Here is a 21,722-nt window from a genome sequence, read left to right as displayed (position 1 = left end):
TTTTTGTGTGGTTGGAATATGGAGGCTAACCATGTGCAACAGAGCTTTAATACTCAAAACTAATTTTGTTTGATTCTGTGTAGAACTCAGCATATGTGTTTGCCAAATTAACACCAAAAAAAAGTGAGAAAGGACCTTTTACAGTTGTAGGCTGGGTTATAACGAATAGATCTGGCTGCAGATGGGAAACACTTAGGAGCAGGTATCTCTGGACTGCTGTTACATGGTTGAATCACATTTGTGCCCCCCAATCCCATTTAGAGGGTGCTTGAAACACTTGCAGCTAAGGAGAAATCACAGGGGCCCTCAGGGCCTCACTCCTGCTTTACTCTGGGCAGCTGCTGAGCAGGGTGCCCTGCTGGGTGGCTAGCAGGAGCGGTGCCCTGGCCAGCGGGTGCCAAAGGGCCGTTCCCACAGAGAGGTGAGAAGCCCAGAGGGATCTACAAAGGAAGCTGGTGACTTGGGCCTTGCAGGATGACAATCCCTTAATAAATGATTTGGGGAAAATGGCTCTTTTTCCTTTGTTTTTCTAAGAGGGAAGTGAGAACTGTTGTAGTGATTTATAGCATTGGAGATTTCTGTTTATAGCTTGTCTAAAGGCTACAATTTTTAAATTAAATTAAAGCCATAGCTCTTTGCTGTCATTTTAAAGTGTCTCAGTAATGCTATTTGATTTTATAGTGCCTTGTGACATCCTGCGAGGAGCACAGCATAGTGAATACATAATGAGGCTGCCTCACACCAAGAGATAATTATCAGTGGAAAAAGATGGGGAAAAGTGTTTATTGAAGTGCTCTAGAATAGCCACGTTGTTCTAGAATACCCACGTTTTTAGTGCTACTTGAGACTGTGTGAAAGTGGTTTTCCTGTTGTGTGAGCAAGTTTCTTCCCTGACACTCCCAAAGTGACTTGTAAATATTTGAGGCCACACACGTGCTCACATTTCACCCGTGCTTACTGATCGCAGTATTTTACTGTGTCACTTGAGCAGATGAATACACACTGTATTTACAAATCCAGCTAGTTTCCACAGAGAATTTAGCCCAGTCCCTTGTCGAATGAGGCCACCCGATTGCTCAGTGACAGCCGTTCGCCCAGTGTCACTGAGCTGGGGGTGTGTGGCTCTGAGGGGAGCTGACGCACCGCCTGCCGTCTGAGCACCGGGCACGCCAGGGCTCCGACCTCACGGTTGGAGCGTTCGCTGACTGAGCGTCGGTGCGTGTCGGTTTTTCAAACTCCAAAGATTCCGTCTGTGCTTACACGGCAACGCACAGAGGCACCTGGCAGAGGGCTCGGCTCGGTGGGGCCCCGCGTTGCTGGCAGGGGAAGCGGGGCTGAGGCGGCGCGGGCCGCTCTCGCCGTGCGGGTCGCCGGTGCCGGAGAGGCGGCTGCTGCTCGGCACGACGCCGGCCCGCCACAGCCTCCGCGCTGAAGGCTCCAAACTGGCCGATGCTCACAGCCACCGCCCGCCGCGCCTGCCGCGGCCCCCCGCGGCGGCCGAGGCGGGGGCCCCGCGCCCGCACTACATCTCCCGTCGGGCCGCGGGCGCTTCCGGCGCGCCGTGACGTCACGACGCGGTCTTCCGTGAGTGGGTGCCGGGCGGGGCGGCGCTTCGCTCCCTGCCCGCCGCCCGCCTTCCTGCCCGCCCGCCGTCCCCCCCCTCCTGCGGCGGCGGCGAGCCCGAGGCCGAGGGAAGATGGCGAAGACCTACGACTATCTGTTCAAGCTGCTGCTGATCGGGGATTCGGGCGTGGGCAAGACCTGCCTGCTCTTCCGCTTCAGCGAGGACGCCTTCAACACCACCTTTATCTCCACCATCGGTGAGGGGCCGCGGCCGGCGCCGCCGCCATCCCGCGGGCGAGAGGGGTCCTGGCCGGGGCCCTCCCGCCGGGAGAGGAGCGGACGGGAGGGCGCCGCCCGTCTCCCCGCCCTGGTCTGGGGCCGCGCTCGGCGGCCTGTGCGTGGCCGCTGCGCGGGAGTGGGCGGGAGCCCCGCGGCCGTTACGGGCCCCGTGAGGGAGGAAGCGCCGGGGCGCCGCCGCTGTGCCCCGGCCGCCACGGGGGCAGTGGGAGCCCGGCCCGCCCGCGCTCGGGAGCGCCGCTGCCGCCGTCCCCGCGGAGGCCGTCGGGGGCCCCGGTGCGGGCCGGCGGCGCGGGGTAAGCGTTTGTCCCCGGTGCGGAAGGCCGGAGGGCGGCTCGGTGGCGTGGCCCCTGCCGGGGGCCCGCAGGGTGCGAGCCGGTCCGCAGCGGCCCCGGCGCCTCTCCGGGCCCCGGCGCCAGCAACAGTTGGCTCGGGCTGAGCTGCGCGCAGCCTTGGGGCCGCTGGCCGGTTGTTTCGGCTGGTGGGGGAAAGGGTGTTTGCGTGGGGCTGGATCCGTAACGAGTCCTGCGCATAATCCAGAGCGTTGTGCTGGTTGAGTTACAGGATGATCCTCCTGTCAGTTTTTCTTACTCTTTCATTATTGGTCGTTTTATGTTTAGATGTAAATTTTCAGAAAGTGGAAGAGGGCTTGGACTGCTTAAGTTAACTATGGCTCATGCTGAGCTGCGTAGTGACTAAACCGCCCTCGGCAGGTAGTTTAACTCTCCTTTGCTCAACTCTTCTAAGTGTGTGTGGGTGTTCCTATATGTGTAGCTCACGTCTTTGAGATCTGGGGTAGTTCTGTCTAAGCTCCTTAGTCGACTACAGTTAGAAGCTCGTTAGTGACTGGATAGAGGAACCTCCTTGACAAAAGTTGAGTTTAGTTATAAATTTGGTGGTGAAAAGGGATTTCTAAATCTTGGCTAACTTATTTCAGTGACAATGAAATGTGATGTATCAAAACAGACTGCTGTGGCTTGTGTTTCTGTAAGGTTGGTCAGTCTTAAAATACTGTCTGCTGAACTAAACGTAAGTAGAATTCTCAGGTTTTTCACTGACATTGCTGAATTGAAATCTCAGTCTGACAAGACTTGAGATTTATGGTTGGTTACTCGTAGTTGAGGTCACTTTTAAAATAAAATGAAGTATGCTGGTTTTGGGATGAAGGGGTAAACTGCAGTGGAGGTTGCTCATATTTAGGGGGAAAAAACTAGTCCTGGCTTTGAAAAATAACGCTAAGAGAATAAGTAGACTCTTTATTGAAAGGAAATTGATGTAAAGATGAGGTGGAATGTGTGACTTGTTTTATGTTACCCAAATGCCATTATCCTCTTCAGGCATTTTATTGTGCTGAACTCGGTGCACAGGGAATAAACAAATTTGTATTTAGGCAGATGCAATTGCCTAAATGAGGTATGGCTGGCATTTCTAATGCTTTAAGAACAGATTTTCTGAACTTAAAAAAAATATTTCTGAAAAATCAAAATGGCACATTCTTTTCTCTCTGCAACCATTTTCAAAATGCTGTACCAGCTAATCAAGGCCTGAGTAGCACTTTTACCTAAGAAGGTCTTTTGCTGTATCTGTGGTAGAATAAAGAGCTTAATAAACATTAATAAATGCTGCATGTTTTTTTAAAAGTCTATATTAGTACTGTGCTAAATATAAAATGCCTTTCTATACTTTTAAAGAGATAGCTACCATACATGGGTGCATCTGTCTTCCAGCTGTTTTTTGATGTGTCTTGAACTGCTTAGCCCCTTGATACATCTTTTTCTCGCTGATTCACTTTGAAGTCTTGAGGATTGTGAATGTGATGCTGTTTTTTCTTACCTTATTCAGCAAATACAGGATTTGCTTTCACAAAGGTTTTGTTTTCAATGCTATTTAACTTCAAGAAACTTACTAATAATTGAGGCATACTTCTGATTCCATAGGTAGTATTTGTGATTTCACAGTTACGTTTTCCTTCTTATAACTTGTTTCTTCCAGTCCTCTATATTTTTTAGCGAAGGACCTACAAACAGGAAAGTTGGTAACGCAGGAAAAGTGAAACTGTTCATAAAGTGCTGACATATGCTTGAATAAAAATACTTGGGTTTTTTTTTTTTTTCAGTCTTCCTCATGCTTGTATTACTTTCAGGTCAATCATGTAGATCTAATCTGTTTATTCTTGAAGACATGCTCATGCACCGCTCTCGCTCTCTGAGTGCATGGTGGCTGCTCAACACTAGTTGGTTTTACAGTCATAACTAATACATCTGATGACCTATGGGGCATTCTGCTTTTAACAATTCTGATTTTTTTCCTTGACCAATAAAGCATAGCCAACCATAGTGTGGAGGGAGATGCAGAGATGAAATGCTTTTCCTAAACAGGTCCCCCTGCCAGTTTTAAGATCTCCAGATTAGCATTCCTAATTGAGCACACTGAGTCTTTGTGAAGCTAAGCTGCCAGGCAGTTTTGTTTATAAGTTCTCCAAAAAGTGGGTTCTGCAATATGATGGTACTTACTGTTACAATGTGTGTTCAATTCACAGTCATCTTAATTAGCACACGAGATACTCTGCACCCTTAGTGGTGCTCTAGTTCTCCTCTGGTATGTCTGTCCTAACAAGATCAGAGTTGGGTTAACTGTCAAAGTCTGAGAATACATATGCTTGAGATGTGTTGTTGTCAAATTTTATCGTTTAATCTTATTTATGTGCATGTTATTTGTGAGCGAGGTGAGTAATTTAGATGTTTTTCTTAACTATATGGGGGTTAAACTTCTAACTGTTTCAACTTTCTTAGATTCTACATCTGGAAATTAAAGCAAACTTTGTTGCCGTGTTGCCATGGCCCACATCACATCTAAGCACTAAATACCTTTCTTATAATTTCCCACTAATATTGTTGTTTAGTAGTTTATCTGGGGTTAAACCACAACACTTCAGTTATCAGGGCAATGGAAACGTTTTCCAAAAGGAGAAAACGAAAGTAAGAGGGGGGTATGGAAATACTGCTTTTTTATAGAACATTTGTTTTACTTAGCCTTAATGTTCATATTCTAGAAATGAGGTAATAGTGAATTATAGTTACTTTGTCATCTTGCATGATATACCTGTGTCATACTTTGCAGATTCCCTTCTCTTCTGCTGTCATGCAAAACATGCCTGTAAGGCTATATCCTTGTAGATTGCTTGGAGGTTTGCAAATGGTCCCTTGACTTTTTTCCTCAAGACTTTGGTCATGCTATAATCATGGCTGTACTGATTCAGATAGTAAGGTCTCCCAGCCTGGTGTCCTGTGGCCAACAGTTGCATAAGAAGTAGGATAGAAGGGCAGTGCATGTATATTTGTAATTTATCAGACTTTTTTCTTTTTTGGGTGACTCTTGGTGCAAGAGTCTTTCTGTCTTTGTCTTGAGTACGTGTTGTAACTAATACCTTCAGCAAGCTTTGCTACCCATTATGCGAAGTGAACCAGCAATCTTTCTCCAAGATGATCCTTTTGGTTATTCTAAGTGGCGTGTTTTCAATCTATGAAATCAGATTGGCCTTCAGCAACTTTAGGCAAGGCAGGTCCTTGGCCTTCAGCAACTTTAAATTTTTTATATACGGCTCTGTAGCTCTGTTTGGAAAACTATTAAAAGGGTTGACAAGTCATAATACTGTGGTCCCCAGTGAGGATCAGCTTTTCACTGTTAACATGGGATAAAGATTTTTTTTTTTTGCAACAGGAATGTGTTATGTAAGGTTATGTTGTTTAGTTTGCTTCCTGAGTGGAAACTTCTGCTTTTGCACAGTTCTACGTGGAAAGTAAAATGCATTTGAGTCAGCTCATTTTCACACTTCAACAGCTCCTACAAAACTTATCTTGGAGTATCTCATGTGCATTTTGCTAGTTGTTTCAGTGTGCTGTACAAGAATAAGACGCGTTAGTTTTAACAGTTTCTAAGTATCTTAACTTGCCGTTCAAGTAGCGCTGTCTGGTAAAACTGGATTGGGTTTATCATTCCAAATAATAAGGTTTATTCTTTGCATTCCTTTCAACTTTTTGTTTAAACTGGTTTCTATGAGAATGAAGTCTTATCTTTTAGCTGATAGCATTTCTGACTTAGTACAGAGGCTTGCTGACTCTGAAACAAAATTTGTCGTACTTATTTTTTTAATCCAAGATGATATCAGCATTTGGCAGGAAGTTGCCCACACAAGATAGTACTGTATCTGAGAGTCGAAACAATTTGTTGATTTTACAGAAGTAACTTTTTCTTAGCCTACATCTTGCAAAATAGGACACTACTCCAGCAATCAAGCACGTGTATGCTGACCTTTGAACGCTTTGATGAAAATCCTTTGACAAGCAAAATTATCAACTTCCCTTTTGCAGTGAAATTTCCATGTCTATAAAGTGCAATGGAAATTGTTTTAGTGTACTCAAGTCAAATTATGCCTCACTGAATATTTCTACTTTTCTTCCCCACGGTTACTTGTATGGTAGACAAAAGATTGGTTGTTGTTTTGTTGGGTTTTTTCCACCCTCCCATTGAGCTTCAGCATTCCCTATTCTCATTCAATCAGTTTCTTTTGGGCTTCTCCAGATGGTGGAAGCTGTAGAAGAAAACACACATCAATGATAGATGAGCAAAGGGAGGGAAGAGTCAGGAAGGCGTTGTCAGTAGTACTTTATTAATGTTCATTATTGTAACAAATTGCAAGTAGGACTTTGAAGTGATGAGACTAAAGTGTCTCAGGTGGCACTGTTATATCTATAGCATGGCAGTGCATTTTCAAGGTTTGTAGGATCTGGGCCTTGGGTATCTCTTCAGTACAGTGTGAGGAGGGGTTCAAGGGTTTACATGGGAATAGGGGCAGACAGCATTATGGAGGCAAATACGAAACTGGAAGAACTATTCCATTTTCAAGGTATGTGGTGGGTAGTCAGCAAGATGTTATCTTGATGTTGATCAGAAAGTGCTGTAGTTGAAGACATCGTACGTAGGTTAAAAGCATTAAAGTCTGTCTCTTGTGACCTTAAATTTGATACTAAAACCTAGCTGGTAACAGAAGACATCTTAGGCTTTGATTTTCATCTGCTGGTGAGATTGCATTACCCTACTGTATTCTGCAACAGGCCAACAACGTAAGTAAAATTGTTTGGCTTTTATTAAAAATGCTGTAGCAAGCTTTCTTGCTGTGTGTTACTCTGAAACAGCGTGACAGATGTCTAACTGTTTTATGCCTATTCCTAATTGGCAGATGGAGGTCTATCTCGGTTATGTGTTATCTAGTTATTTGAGTGACAGGAGGGCAGCTTAGAGCTGCTTTTATGACTTTGAATGCAAAGTTAAGAACACAGACCAACATTGAATGAATGTAGGAACAAATGTATTGGTTGATACAGGCTTTGAGAGAGGTATTGAAGACATATAGCTCTTGTTTGGGATTTTTTTTGATTTATTTTTTTTGGAAGGATTTCCTAGTCCTTGTGCAATAGGGACATCCTTTTAGTTGAAATACATCTTATTTCAACTTATTTCAGAATTTAACTGAAATTCGTAATAGGTGATGAAGAATACGTGCTGTTTTCATAGTGATGCTTTATTTCATGTTTTGTGATAGAAATTAGGTGTTTGTAATTCAAAGGATATTATATTGCTTTTTATCTTTAATCTGATGTTACAGCAGCTTAAGTGCCCAGTCTATCAAGCTGACTGTTGATGTATAAAATAGATTTGATCCTTTTCTAATGTGAATGAACTATGAATAATAGTAATGTCAATGGAGTTGCACTGTGTAAGACTCTTGTACAAGCAGAGTTGATTCAGAGGCTTTTAGTTGCCAGACTTGCAACTTAAAACTTAAGTCAACAACTTCCTGTCCCAACAGGGGTTGCACTGGGATGTAATTTAGTGCCTCTTAAAGGGTTTTTGACCAACAATTGCATGTGGTATCAGTTTAATCTTGTGGTTTATAGTAAGTTTTCCTCTTAAATGTAAGCTATGACACTTCTGATTAGATTGTATGTAGTTTTAAAGACAACTGAATTACTGCATGTTTCAGAAGACTTTTCTTCTGCTAGGGAGAACAAATGGTTGACCAAGTTCAAGATGTTCTGTATTTGTTTTGGTGCTGCTGTACAGACCCTACTGCTTTAGGCACCAGAGAAAAAACCTGATGTTGAATGTCAGTGGCATTCTCTTATATGTATGGCAGCATCTAAGAACGTGTAAAGCAGACTGGTCACTAATAGGAGTCTGGCACCAAATCTGGAACTTGGGAAGAACAGGTTGAGTTTAAGAAATTGGGCAAAGCTAAAGTAGCTGCCAGCCAGGAAACACACAACTGCTCCCTGCTTCCCTCCTGCTGCACTCCCAAATATTCCTTTCTTTAATTTTCCAGCAAGAAATAGCTTTCCTTTACTGAAACAAAGTATCTTGTCTGTATGGTGTGACTTCTGATGGGATTAAAGACCAAGTAAGGTATGTGTGTCAACCCAAGCATGGAAGAAAGGAGAAACATACAGTAAGTCAGAGTAACTTCTGGCTGGGAGAATTTATCTGGCTTAGCAGAAGTGATTAGAGAGGAGTACTTAGAATATGCAATACAGGAAAATGAGATGATGTGGCCATTAAAACAATCTTGTGTAATGTAGGAAAAGAAAATGTTATGTGCCAGAAAGACAAGTATGGCCTTCGTTAATAAGTTACGTGGTTTTGCCTGTTAATTTAGGTAGTCTTTCAAAAAAGGCCTATTTTGTCATTCATGTAAGAAGTTAAATAAAGCAGCCCTTCTTCCCTCATGTCCTTTGCTTCCCAAGCAAAAAAAACCCCACATGCTTACCCCCATGTAAAAACATGGGTTTAAAAAAGCCTCCAATAAAAATGATGTTCCCAAGGTCTGTTGAGAGTGCCATCTTTAAAAATAACTTCAGTAACTTTAAACCTTCTGCTTTGACTTTTGACCTGATTTTACTGCCTCACTAGGTGCTTTACACACTTGCTTCTAAAACATGACCATATTTTAGACTCTGACTGAAATTCCTAGATTAGATGATTTATCTTAACAAAGATAGTTCTTACTGGATGAGACATTTTGATCTTCATGGATAACCAAGATCCTTTTGGCCAGAGTATCGGTTACAAAGCTAAGAACCATCTTACTACCATTGGTGGCATGTGGGTCGTTTTTTTTTGCGTTTTTATCTCTTGTTTATGTTGCTGGTAATACACGTATTCTATGTACTTTTCCTTCCAGTTTTAGCACGTCTGTGCCCTCTGAAACACTCATTTGTTTAATGAGTGGGGCATTCCTATAAAACTTTCAAAAATTTCATCACTGCTCATCTCTTTTAATAACTTCTATCTTTATAGTGGTCATGTGTAACTTATACCTGCTCTGTCCAACATCATCCAGTTCAACCTCTTTTTTTCCTCTGCCTCAGTCCCTATATTGATATCCCTGAATCTCTCAAGGAGGTGCTTGGCAGTCCAAGTTGTTGGGCTGTAGCAGTGTAGCTGTACATACTAACTGTTCCCATCAAGTCTTCCATACCTGTCTTAAATCTGCAGCTGACAGGATATTTATGCAGTACCTATCATAGGTAGTGCTAGGGTAGAAGGTACAAAGTGCATTGTTTGTACTGTGCAAGGGTGTTTTATCTCAAAGTGATCAATGACTTAGCAATTCTTCTTTTGCTTTGTGAATTCTGGGACACTTGTATGCTTGCTTTTCATGTAGCAGCTCTTCTGTTGTTAACGGACAATGGCATGTCCCTCGAAAGCCTTTATTTCTTCACTCTGAATAACCAGTTCAGTATAGACATTCAGATTAAGTGGGAGCCCTGAAACTTTAAGAGGCCTTTTTAGAAAGAAGTGACATTTCCATTTCTCACTGGATAGTCACACAGGTTCATCTGGACCAAAAATTACTGAACAAAACCAAACTGAAGCTCTTGGGCCTGTTCTTATCACAACTAAAGTGTAGTATATGAATAGTGAACAATGAACTTTGCTACCTTGCCACCATGATTTATTGGTTACATGGGATTTTTTTAAGGCGGCATTTTTTTTGACCTTTTTGATGCTTAAGATGCTAACTTTTGGATGAAGCAAGGTTGGTTGGTTTGGGTTTTTTTTTCTCCTTCTGCTGACAGCAATACTCAGAGTTATCTTGGTTAAAGGCAGCATTTGTCATGTTTTCTACTTCTACAAACATATCTGATTTACAGGCAGGAGATTCAGGATCATCTTTTCCTGTTCTGGGGGGTTCCACTTTCAAATTTTTTTGGTCTTACCTATTAAATGATCCTTTTGATAAGGACTAATCACATGTCATCTCATATTAAGCACTGGGCTTGTGGAAGAATAATCAAATATTTGTATTCCTAAGCCACCTTCTAAATGGGAGAATCTGGTGTTCTTAGCCATTAAAACATGTGGCAGAGTTTTGTTTTTTTTCTCATGTGCAGTCGAAAGCTGTATGCTGCACATACTAGAGACCTGAGGGAAAGAAGAGCTTCAAAGTAGATGACTGATGCACAATCTCCCATTGTTGCATTACAGGTTAAGTGAGTATGGGGCTGGGTCCTTGGGAGATCGCTGCAGCTGTTTCTGTTCCATATCTAGCCACAGTTGGCGTGTGAAATACAGAGCAGTTCCTGTTCTAGCATGGAGCTGCAGCTGGTCAGTTGATACCCTGATGAAGAATCAACTCTGGAGCTGCTTGCAAGCTCCTTGTGGGCTACCTATTGGCCTGTATTAACTAGGGTTTTACTTTAATGATTGGCTCAACAGAGTCTGTGGTCTGCTACTCAAAGGAGGAGAGCTGTGCCTGTGTGTACCTGTTCTCTTAAATTATGCCATCAGTTGTTAGAGATGATGGTAAGCTGAATTATGGAACTTGTCCAGATTAACCTGATCAAAAGAGAAAAGGATTTGGTCATGACTCTTTAAGTGGCAGTACCAACCCTGGTTTCAGCTAGCTGTGCAACTGTAGCCTCAACTCAATCCTATTGGCTGATTTTTATTTTTTTTTTAACATTTGCTGCTGTCCAGTTGCACGTTGGCTTGAAAGGAATATGGTCTCAAAGCAGCTATGTTAGTGCATTCCTCTTGGAGACAGTCAGTCTATAAATAATCCTTAAAATAAACAAACGTTGCTGTCTGTATCAGTAGTGCAATTTTAATCTATTTCAGAATTATTTTAGATGAAACTGAGTTACCACCAAGTGTAGCTTATTTTACTTTCAAAATAAAATGAGAGGGAGACATAGGTTAATTTCTGTGTACTTTCGTAGAGCTGTAGTACCTGGTTATGAACTCTAAAAGACATTGTGCAGGCACCCAGCCCTTTTAAAGTTGGGCTGTTATGACAGTTGGTGATTTACTCATATTAGGCAGTAATAAGTTTCTATTATTGTGTTGTTTTATAGTCTTTAAATCTGGATCGAGTATTTTTGGTGTTTAAAATCGTGCAATTGAAAGGCTGCTTAAAGCAATCTGTAAATTCTGAATTCAAAATGCTGAAAAGAGAATTTACTTGGCAGCATCTTCTAGTGTTCCCACTGAAGCCCTGTAGTGCACAGTCGTGGTGGCAGAACTTACAGGAGCACTGTTATGAAGAAGTGGTTGAAGAGCACTGAATTCAAACCTTAGTATGGCAATTAGATTACACTATAGATTATTGAGCTGTCAAAAACCTGGATGTTTCAAAATGTAGGTTGGTCTAATTGTGATGATTATAAGTTCTATTCTGAATCCCTTCTATTTTAAATAGGAATTAGTTTATCTTAAAGAAAGCTTAGTGTTAGCTGTATCGTAGCTGAGGAGACATGTTGAAGGAAGCAGCAGTTTGCTTAGCATCATGAGCATTGACCTGATCGTGATGGTAAGTTTCAAGGTTTTATGAGCAGGAAACTGCCTTATGTTATATATACACATGGCACCTGCATTCTTTATTGCCTTACCTACTCTAGCCATTTGTATATATTTAGTCAGTGTAGTGTGTTTTTAAACTTTAAGAACCTTACATATTAATATCTGTCAAGGTGCAAGACACTGCTCTGTGCATTATTGTTGTGTAGGACACCGGTGTTAGATTCTTTGTATGAGTGAATAGTAAGATAAAGAAAGAGCAGTTAACCTGAAGGAGACTATTCGGCCCACTCTGAATTTAGTATTGTTTTGTGGATTATTATGGGCTGTCCAAAAGGAATAGAATACAGCTTTGCCCCTTTAAGTTGTGAAAGGATGAATAAAACTGGTTGCACTTGTGTATAATTCTAAAATAAATTTATCTTAAAACTTTTTAAAAATGTTGACCTTTACCTTGGTTTGTTGCTTCATGTTAATCTGCTGTATTTTTGAATGGTTACAATAAAAGACTACTGCGTCTTTAATTTACATAGTGATACAAGACATTGCTGAGATCATCTGAAAATGCCTTGCAGATGTTACTAGGGACTAAAGCCAAACGTTCAAGTTCAAAACGATTAGACTTTGTTCTTTTGCATGAGGCTGTATGACACACTGTGTGTTGCAAGTGTTCCCCACCCTGCCTTTTACACTGATTTTGTTTCTTACTTGGTTGTCTATTATGTTTACTGAAATTCTTCAAGAAAAATCTAATACAGAAACAAATTTCTGAGGCTTCATTTATCTACCTTTATAGATTGAGACAGTATACTGATGTAGTGCAAGAAAATATTCCCTTAAAAAATAAAACTGTATTTAATCCAAACCCTGCAATACCTACTGCTGAGAACAAAAGAATAGTAATCCCTGGTTAAGCTTGTGGGGAGAATCTATTGGAACAAACTGATGTCCCTCAGCTGTTGGATGCATATGGAAAAGAGCAAGTTTCTGGAAGAGTGTTGTCCTGTAGGTCTGTCCATGCTTGGAATCTGCATGGAAGATGTTGAAACTCTTCATCTTTGTTCACCTGTGTCCACGCAAAGCTTGTGTGTGTGATCAGTGCTGATATCTGCATGTCCGTCATCTTGTGGGGAGCGAGGTGTGTACATGAGCACTTGGGTGTCCTTCAGTACTGATTGCTTACAACTCTTCAAAATACAAGACGAAGCAAATGCACTGGAAGCAGTTGATTCTGAAACACGTACTGCTACAGTGTCTTGGAGATGACAGGCTGGTGACAGTGCCCTCAAATGCAAACCCCTCCTCTGGAGAATCAGCAGAACAATACCAGCTGTTACAGCTGTGCTATAGAAGTACTTCTGCTTACTAGTTCTGATGTTTGTCTATGCAACTTGGTCGCTTGCTGTTCACAAGAAGCAAAGCCTGTAGGGAGAAGTATTTTCCAAGTAATTCTCTCCCAGAAGCCAACAAACTGAAGGTGAAGCATATTGATTCAGTCATGTGCCTCTTTTCACTTCCTTTTTTTGAAGGTAGGTTACAAATCTGCATGCTCATTTCTAAGTCGCTTTTAATTCAGCCTTAACTCTGAGTGACTGTAGAAAAATGTTTTCCTTCCCTTCTCTATAGCTTGAAGACTCTTGTATGTTGTGTCTTGCAGTAAAGAAGTTGTAAACTTCTCTCCCTTTCTAGCTCTGCCCATTGAAAAAAAAAAATCAATCCCCCACAATACCACATATAAACACAGTAGGATAGGAAGGATCAATGCTATGAAGTTTGAGCAAGCCCAGCTTGAAAGTTGATGCATAAATTCCAGTTGTTTTGGTGCTGTATTGCTCAAAAGGGTCATGAGACTTTGTATCTTGATGCCTTTCCCCATCTTGTAATGAGTTCCTTTTTATTGTGATCTATGTCCAATGGTGATAAGGGTCACAAAGTTTCTGTTTATCAGGGAATCCCATTGGAAAAATCTTTTGCTTCCATTTAATTTTACTTTTTCCATTCTTACTTCAAAAGAGTAAGGTAAGATTTAGATAAGTAGGAATATAATTAAGAGGGTGTAGAAATATAACTCCTTTAAGAGGGTGATGTTTTTACTATGTGCGAGTCATGCAAAACATCTCTTAATTTTTTGTTTGATTAAACCAGATCTGATACTGTGGTGTATCTTCTACATTCTTTGATAGATGGGTCTAAAATGAGACTCCTAGCAAGCAAATGGGGTGTTAATTTTTTCACAGCTGCTTTGCCAGTTTTTGGTGTTTAATCACTTTTTAAAATTCCCTTGTCTTGTATATTTAAAAAAAGAACCAAACAGAAAACTTCTAAACCATTTAAAATGGTAGTACATTGAGTACTAACTTTATTAAAAAAGTATTGCTTTCCCAGAGATTGAGACATACTCTATTGTGGTAGGTAAACAGGCTAGTGTACACTATCAGAGATTGACATTTGGTTTCCTGACTGATTTCTTGCTATAGCTGCACCAGAAAAAAATGTTATTAAATATGCAGACTCTATGGACTTAGAGAAATGGGAAACCTATTAAATAACTAAGGTTAAAATCAACAGGAATTGTTATCTGATCATAACAGCTTTCTCACACGTAAGGTCCAGCTGCTGCAAAATAATGTTGAGTCATATGACAAATTAACTTAAAATACTGGTTAATTCTGTAATATGGGTAAATATTAAGAATTCTAATATTTGCTTGCCAGTGGCTACTAAATGGTATTTTTTTTTACATTAATTTGTATGTGTTTCTTTCACTACTTGTACTATTCAAAAACATGGCCCTTCTGGTACCTTCTTGCTAAGCAGACTGAAGACGAGAGAAACCTTTACCTTCAAGGAAGTATTTGCTGGTACTGTTCTAACCGTTCACTTGCTCCAGCCAGAATATTTTGTTTTGGTTTCTTTGTGCTGTAGCATTTTCTGCAACAGCAATTTTGTTTAAAAGAAGAAAAAAGACCATCTGTGTCCAAACAGTGGTACTGTGTAGGGAAAAGTAGTAGAGACCTACCTGAAACTGATTCTATAGTGCTGAAAAATGTGAGATACTAGCTCTGATGACTACAAGGTTAAAATTACTGATGAGGGGAGAACAATAAAAGTAAGTGGTCCCTTGAGAGTAAGCTACTGTTCTGAAAACTAAAGTAGTAAAATGAACTGTTTCAGCATCTCTGCTCTGTTTGCCCTTACATTCCTGTAAGAATTGCATCAGACTAGTTTTGTTAAGATTTGTAGTAGAAAGCCATTGGTGCTAAAGCTGGAAGAGGAACCTTTCAATATGTACTGCTGGGCAGTCTTGTATATTTTGTATTGTAATGCAACTCTTTGGAATATTTCCCAGTGGCTTTTAAAAATGATCGCATTACAGCTTAATTATGGGTAGAATCTGCTTAGGCTGGCTGGAATAAGAAGGAACATGTAGCTAGGGAGCAAAGTGGTGGAAGAAGTAGTGGCAGAAGAGCGCAGTGTATGAGATGAACATGACTTCTTGGCTTAAACCAAAAGAGGCCTAGGTGAGGCTTGTCTCCCTGGCCTCTGATACTTGACTAAGTGGTGTTGGACAACAGTACACCCTAGCTGGTGAATTTTATTAGTTTTGCACAGCAATACAAGATAAATACGGCGACATGCAGCTCTCGTGGTTTTTAGTGTAAGTCTTTGTGTGGCACTAGTGACACTGACTTTTCCTTAGTGTGCAGATTTCTCTGCTTAGTGTTTTCTTTGACAGAATTTTGTTGGAAGCTATGGGAGAAAGGTGAGGAGAGAGGATGCATCCCTGGCCTATAGTTAGCAAGGGTCTGAGAGAGATTTTGAAGAACAATAAGCCCTCAGCTGCTTTTACCCCATGCTGCAAGGGAAATGCAAGCAATTACAGTCCTAGCCAATGCATAGTTTGGGTCTCAACTTGGACTTCATCCTTGCACAATGCAAGCTTGTGATTCCTGCAACAGATGATCTTGTATCCGTATCTAATGTGTAGTGACTTGCTGGGTGGACACCAGTGTGTCAGACTTCCGTGTGGAAACTGCTTTAGCAGTTAAAAATAATTATCCTGTCAGCATTTGCATTTGAAGAATTAATCTGGGTCTGTGTTTTCTAAAAGCTTCTGAAACTTAACTTCAGATGGACATCCAAATGTTTCTGGGCTTTTTCTCCCTACTGGAGAGAACACCATTGCACACTGCCTTTTAAAACTGTGACAGCTGTGTGATCCTTTGCAGTCAAACTTTCTCATTTGTGAATGAGACTCTTCTTTATTTAGACCTGAGTATCTTTTCAGACTTTTGTATCCCAGTGTGTGACTGTGCAAAATAAGAATTCGTTGATAAAGGAAACTTTCTGTCAATAATTACTTTTGAAATGCTATAGTCATTGTAGTGTTTTACATGGCATAATTTCAATTTAACTGTAACCAGAACGTTTCTTGTGCTTAGCCATGCAAGTGTGCTTGGCAGGAAGCGGTAGAACATGTCACCAGGCTTGCTCTACAAATGTTTGCAGCTCACCGCTTCCTGTTACTGAAGTAAAAGAACAAAAGAAACACCAGTTTCTAGTTCATTTTAGCCTCTGAAAAGTTGCAGTTGCATTTGTTAAACTTCTTAATATCATAACAGGTATTTATGGCCTTCCCCTTTATGTTGGTCTTTTAGCTTTGAAATTCATCTTTATTTGAGAATTTTGGTGAAGTTCTTACTAGAAATCTTAAGTTCTGAGAAGATGTTTTTTGTGCAGATCCTGAGTTTTAGAAGTGATCAAAGGAGTGGTTGAATACATCATATTGGTGCTGCAAGTTAAATGACTCCAAGAAATCAGTCTGTGCAAGGCATGGATTGGTGCACGTAGATATCAAACTGCAGTGTCAGCTTGCTTTCTCAGAAAACCGTCCCTACAGGAGCCTTCCACTGTTTATGCTGTTGTGTCTTAGCTTCAGTAGTTGACAGTACATACAAAATTATTTTTAAACCACAGGAGTCTCTGAACCTAGTTTTCCCTGATAGTTTTTATACTAAATTCTAAGACTTCAGGCCTAGACACAAAGGAGCTTTTAAAACTGATTTAATTTGCTGTTGTCCACGATACAATACCCTTTCCAGAAAAATCTGTGCTTTATGACCTTTAAGGCCAAAAGAAAATCTATTCAGAGCAAAGATCATTTGTTTGCAGACCTGGATACAATTACCTGTGATTTCAGCAGGTTTTGCACCTAGTTAGGAGAAAAATCTTTACAAGGGAGACACAAAATCCTATCAAATGTAAAATGAAAACCCTTGCCGAACTTGTTACATATAATGAGGATTTTTTTAAAGTGTACATCGTTCTTGTGTCATTTTTAGAAGAATGGGAATTAATGAAAATATCTTTTTGCTTGTAAATCTACTAATGAATCTTGGGAAACTGCAATTGTAGGAGTACTCGTAGCATTTTAAATTAACACAATTAATTTCATATGCTGTTAAAAGTGCTGATGTGATATTTCTGCTTATAATTTGTGTTCTAACGAATGGGCTAAACTACATATCCATAGCACATCAAGATTAAGTGGCTGAAACTTGGTATTTTCAGTATATTAAAATATTAATATCGCATGCAAGAAGAATGAAAGTCAAATAGTTAATGAATGTCTGTATTTCATATTCAAATGCTACTGTAGAATATTTAAAAATCCCATAGCTTCCTAAGTGAGGGATGAATTCTTAAAACTAGGAACAGCATTTTCCCAATTAAGAGACTCTTGATAATTGTCCCTTAAATTACATTTGAAGAAAGAAGAAATTAAATAAATAAAATAACCTACACACACCCCCCCCCCCCCCCATCCTTTATAAACTATGACTAAATATCAAGTAACTAAGGTTCAGTGAAGAAAAAAATGGGCCATTAGTTTTAAAACAGGTTAATTTGGAGGTATGTGGGGGATGGCTGTCCTGGGATTCAAAAATCTGGCTGTCATGTAGTGGGAGTTGAGCAGTCTCAACTTGGGCTATGTTATAGTATAGGTTTAGAGATGCAAAAGTTAAAATAGTCTAGGGTAAAGGCTAGTCTGTTTGGAAATCTTGGCTTTGGTTCATAGATCCATTTGATCCCTCTAAACCTTAAAAGACATAATTAAGTGCTTCTGAATTAATTCTTTTTTTACCCATGGCTTAAAATCTGTCTTCAAAATCAGTCTCAGAACTGATGGGTACCATGTGTAAGGGGGGAAAGGAGAGAAGTGTTTGCTTGATACCTCGTGGAGCTTCCTGGAAAATCTAAGTTACTCCTAAACTGATGTTCTTGAAAAAGTTCCATGCATGATCTATTTCAGCCACCTTCAGTAACTATGTGTATAGCTTTTATCTTGTGTGATGCTTGACCATTTACTGTGATGTCTGATTAGATTGCATTAAACATCAGTTTTCAAAAGTAGATGCCAGTTTTAAAAGGGATCTAAGGGGTCATAGTATGTATTTTTTTCCTTGGAGCCAGCAGAGGTTCTAGGGAATTGACTTGAACTGCAGGGACTAGTCAAAAGTTGAGAAGAATATACATTCAAACTAGTGACCTTATCAGTGTAAAATGGGAGAATTTTAAGATTAGATCTTCCTCTCATAATCTTGACTAACTCTAGTAGTGAGTCTGAGTTTGGTCTATTTCCATTGTACAGAATAATTTATCCTTGACATGTTGAATGCAGCTGAAAACCTTTGTGTATCCTCAGCACTTCCTAGGGTTTGGAAGAAATTACAACTTCAGAATAATTCTCTTGCCTAAGTTTGCTCTTAGCAAATTGTGAAAAGGAAACTTTTGACAAAAAACCCCCCACCTTTTCATTTATTGCAAAACTTAGAGTATCTCTTTTTCTGGCAGGAATCGACTTTAAGATCAGAACAATAGAATTAGATGGAAAGAAAATCAAGCTACAAATATGGTAAGTATTCCGAAGTAATTTAAGTTTCCAGTGAGTATCGAATTAATCTTTGAGCAGGAATACTGTATAGCTTTTAAGCCTGGGTCTACCAGAAGTTTCATTCCTTTTATTCATTGACTGTCCATTAGGTTTATGCATTCTTCTAGCTTGCTCTTGGAGTGGTTCTGCTTCAGTAGCACAGAAAATAGCCTGTTCGCATGCGAACGTTACAGCAGCGTCCCATTTTATCGAAAGCTGTCCTCTTAACTGTGCTTTTAGCTATTCCATGTGGAAGAGAAGTATTAACTCCGTAGCTGTAAACTAAAATATGCAACCTAATAAAATGTAATCTCCTCTGATACTTTGATACCTAATTGTACTCACTGAGGCACAGGTGAGTGATAATGCTCCCATTCCTTGCATGGTGGGTTGGTAGATACTGAGCCTCCTGATTATCAGCAGATGAGTATTTGTGGAGTAGCATTATTACTTGTGCCAAACTCTTAAAATGCTACTGGTAAATGTAGGGCTCTTGCTGATATTTCAAGTTCTAGCAAAGACAGTTCTGATACTTGCATGCAAACCAGAATTCTTGTGAGTAAGGAAGTGCCAGAAGTTGGTTGTACAAATTTTCTGTCTGTAGTGTAAGTCAAAAAGCTGCTTTTTGTCAGATCTTTGGGGTTCAGCTCCCTGTAGGTGTGACTAGTAGCCAGTCACTTTGGTGGTCCTGTTCATTCACAGACGGATACTGCTTTGAAGTCATCTAGGATAAAATATCAGCACACTAAGGTATAGTGGCTGATTTTAATAGCTAACTGTACATGAAAGTGCACTGTCCTAAAATACTTTACTGCTGCATGTTTTAATTTTTGTTTAATGCAGGATGTGGATGCATCAGAGTTGCCTTTTTTAATTATTCTAGGGAAGGCTGTGCAGTGCTGAGTTTTATTGCTTGCATGAAAATTTAAATGCTTTTGTGCCATATTTATGGTGCTGCTATAAACACTGATATAAGTAGGATAGCTTGGGAGTGAGGAAGATGTTAAGGGCTGAAGAAACTTGTGCAAACAGCTTCTAAATGGTATTTTTTCTTAAGGAGTGAGTATCAATACACTGTTACTCTGTGTAAAAAGACATCTCTAAGTACAGAAGAGTGTAAAGATCAGCTCCAACAAATACTTGTTTTCACTGAATTTTAGGGATACCGCAGGCCAGGAGAGATTCCGCACAATCACAACAGCTTACTACAGAGGAGCCATGGTGAGTGCTCTCACTTAAAAAAAATTAGGCACAACTAGTGTAACTGGTTTGCTGTTCTTAAGGTTCTATCATCTAAGTCTTCAACTGGAGGATTGGAGAGGATCGGATAATTGTGGCTTGAGATGTGGGGAATAAAGTTTGTGGTTTGGTTGGGTTTTTTGTTTGTTTTGTGTTGTGTTTGTCTTTTTTTTTTAAACCTGCTGGTACTTTGTCTAGTCTTGTTTTTATGATGAAACTTCAAGCCCTATTGTCTTGTTAAATATAATTAAAATTTCTGTAGATTATAATAAGAAGCTAAGTTGCCAAGCTTTAATCGCACAAGTTTTTTTCTTAATGTGATCAACCCATTTAAACATTTGAAATGTTTGAAAAATAGGTAATGAATGATTTTAATAATAAAAGTGTATTTCACGGAATTGCTTTTCAGTCAGTAGAGAATGCAAAAGCTGGGCTAGAAAGACAATCACCTAGAAAAGCTACTGTTACTTTCCTTCCATTAAGAATGACTTGAAGTCAAATAACTGCCTTAGAGCCTGCACTCTTTATGGCACAACTGCTTGTAATGGTTCTTAATGCTATGATTTGAGATACTTTATGTTGGGACACTGTTAATTTCAACTTGCTGATTACTAGCTATGCTACTACTACGTGTTCTGACTGCTTTGTATGAATAGATCCGTTCCATTCATAGGCTGGCTGTGGGTCCAAATAACTCCTCTGTTACAGAATACAGATGGGGTGAAATAGTAATGGTTGTGGCTCTATGTTAGAGCTTTCTAGTACTTAAAAAGGTTTTGGCAGTGACATGGTCTTCTACCCACTTCCTAGTCCATGGCCAAGGACTTTTCTTTGTCCTACAAGGAATGATTGGAAGGGCAATAAGGAGTGGAGGTGAACCTGGCAATCTGTCCTTAATGCAGCTGTTGTGTGGTTTCCCATGCTTTGCTAATTGTTGAGAGCCCATGCTAGGACATGTACACAACTGTCTGAAAGAGCTAAAGCTTCTGGGAGAGCACCTAGTGTCAGCTTTGCTGAAAATATCTACGGGCCCCAGCAGATTGGATCTCACAGGTTTGTCATCTTTGCTGCTTAAAGCTGCTGCTTCTAAAGTCGACTTTAACAATAGACTCCTGGTTGCCGTTGTAGTAGAATTTCTAAACTTTTCCTGACTATAGGCTAATAATTTAAAACTTCATATAGGTGGTGTGTTTGACCTCTAACAGTGGCAAAAGATGTTAAATAATAATGTTTTGGGTAAACTTTCAGCAATGGCATAATGCTTTGAGAAAGTATTATAGGTGCATAAATTGTATGTTAAATTTCTTACAAGTATAATCAAACCAACAGCATACATCAAAAGTCAACCAGTAGTGCTAGCTCATCTAACTAGATTTTTCTTAATTTTACTTAGGGAATTATGCTGGTGTATGACATCACAAATGAAAAGTCTTTTGACAATATAAAAAACTGGATAAGAAACATAGAGGAGGTAGGTGCTTTGGAAAGTACTTTTTACTCGTTCCATCTTATGATTTCCCTGGGACAAATAATAATCAAGTAATTATTCACTTTCATTATAGTAGCCAATACATATGGCTAAGCCAGACTGTGCAGTGAATGCAACAGTGGTTATTAATGGGGAGAATTTTATCTTGTTCATCTAGGGATAGAAGGTAGAAAACTTGAGTTTAAAAAGTAAGCAGGAAGTGTTTCAGAACTGTTGGTATTATAGGACTTAGTTCTTTTTTGCTTTTGTGTGTGTCTAAGGAATGGGAAGGAGCAAAATCTTAGGGTGTCTGCCTTTCACTGAGATGATGACAGATCTGTCTAATTTCAGTTGTTACTGCGTTGT

The 21,722-nt window shown here is 40.1% G+C and overlaps 1 protein-coding gene across 4 annotated transcripts in view; it reads left to right on the top strand.

Moving 5' to 3' along the window:
- The first annotated feature begins 1,608 nt into the window (after positions 1–1,608).
- RAB8B (RAB8B, member RAS oncogene family) overlaps positions 1,609–21,722 on the top strand; it is a 31,247-nt gene continuing 11,133 nt past the window's right edge. Inside the window, exons 1-5 of one of the 4 annotated variants that reach the window (XM_074880988.1) lie at positions 1,792–1,820; positions 11,388–13,244; positions 18,571–18,631; positions 19,810–19,870; positions 21,282–21,359. In XM_074880988.1, coding sequence (XP_074737089.1) covers positions 13,100–13,244; positions 18,571–18,631; positions 19,810–19,870; positions 21,282–21,359 — 345 coding nt within the window. In that variant the 5' untranslated portion in view covers positions 1,792–1,820; positions 11,388–13,099. Of the gene's footprint in view, positions 1,821–11,387; positions 13,245–18,570; positions 18,632–19,809; positions 19,871–21,281; positions 21,360–21,722 lie in introns of all 4 variants that reach the window. The other 3 variants (XM_074880987.1, XM_074880986.1, XM_074880989.1) reach the window with 3 other exon arrangements.

This window comes from Strix uralensis, chromosome 11, assembly GCF_047716275.1.
Source record: "Strix uralensis isolate ZFMK-TIS-50842 chromosome 11, bStrUra1, whole genome shotgun sequence".
Taxonomy (NCBI): domain Eukaryota; kingdom Metazoa; phylum Chordata; class Aves; order Strigiformes; family Strigidae; genus Strix; species Strix uralensis.
The sequence above is the reverse complement of the archived record's forward strand: the minus strand, read 5'-3'. Positions and strand labels throughout refer to the sequence as shown.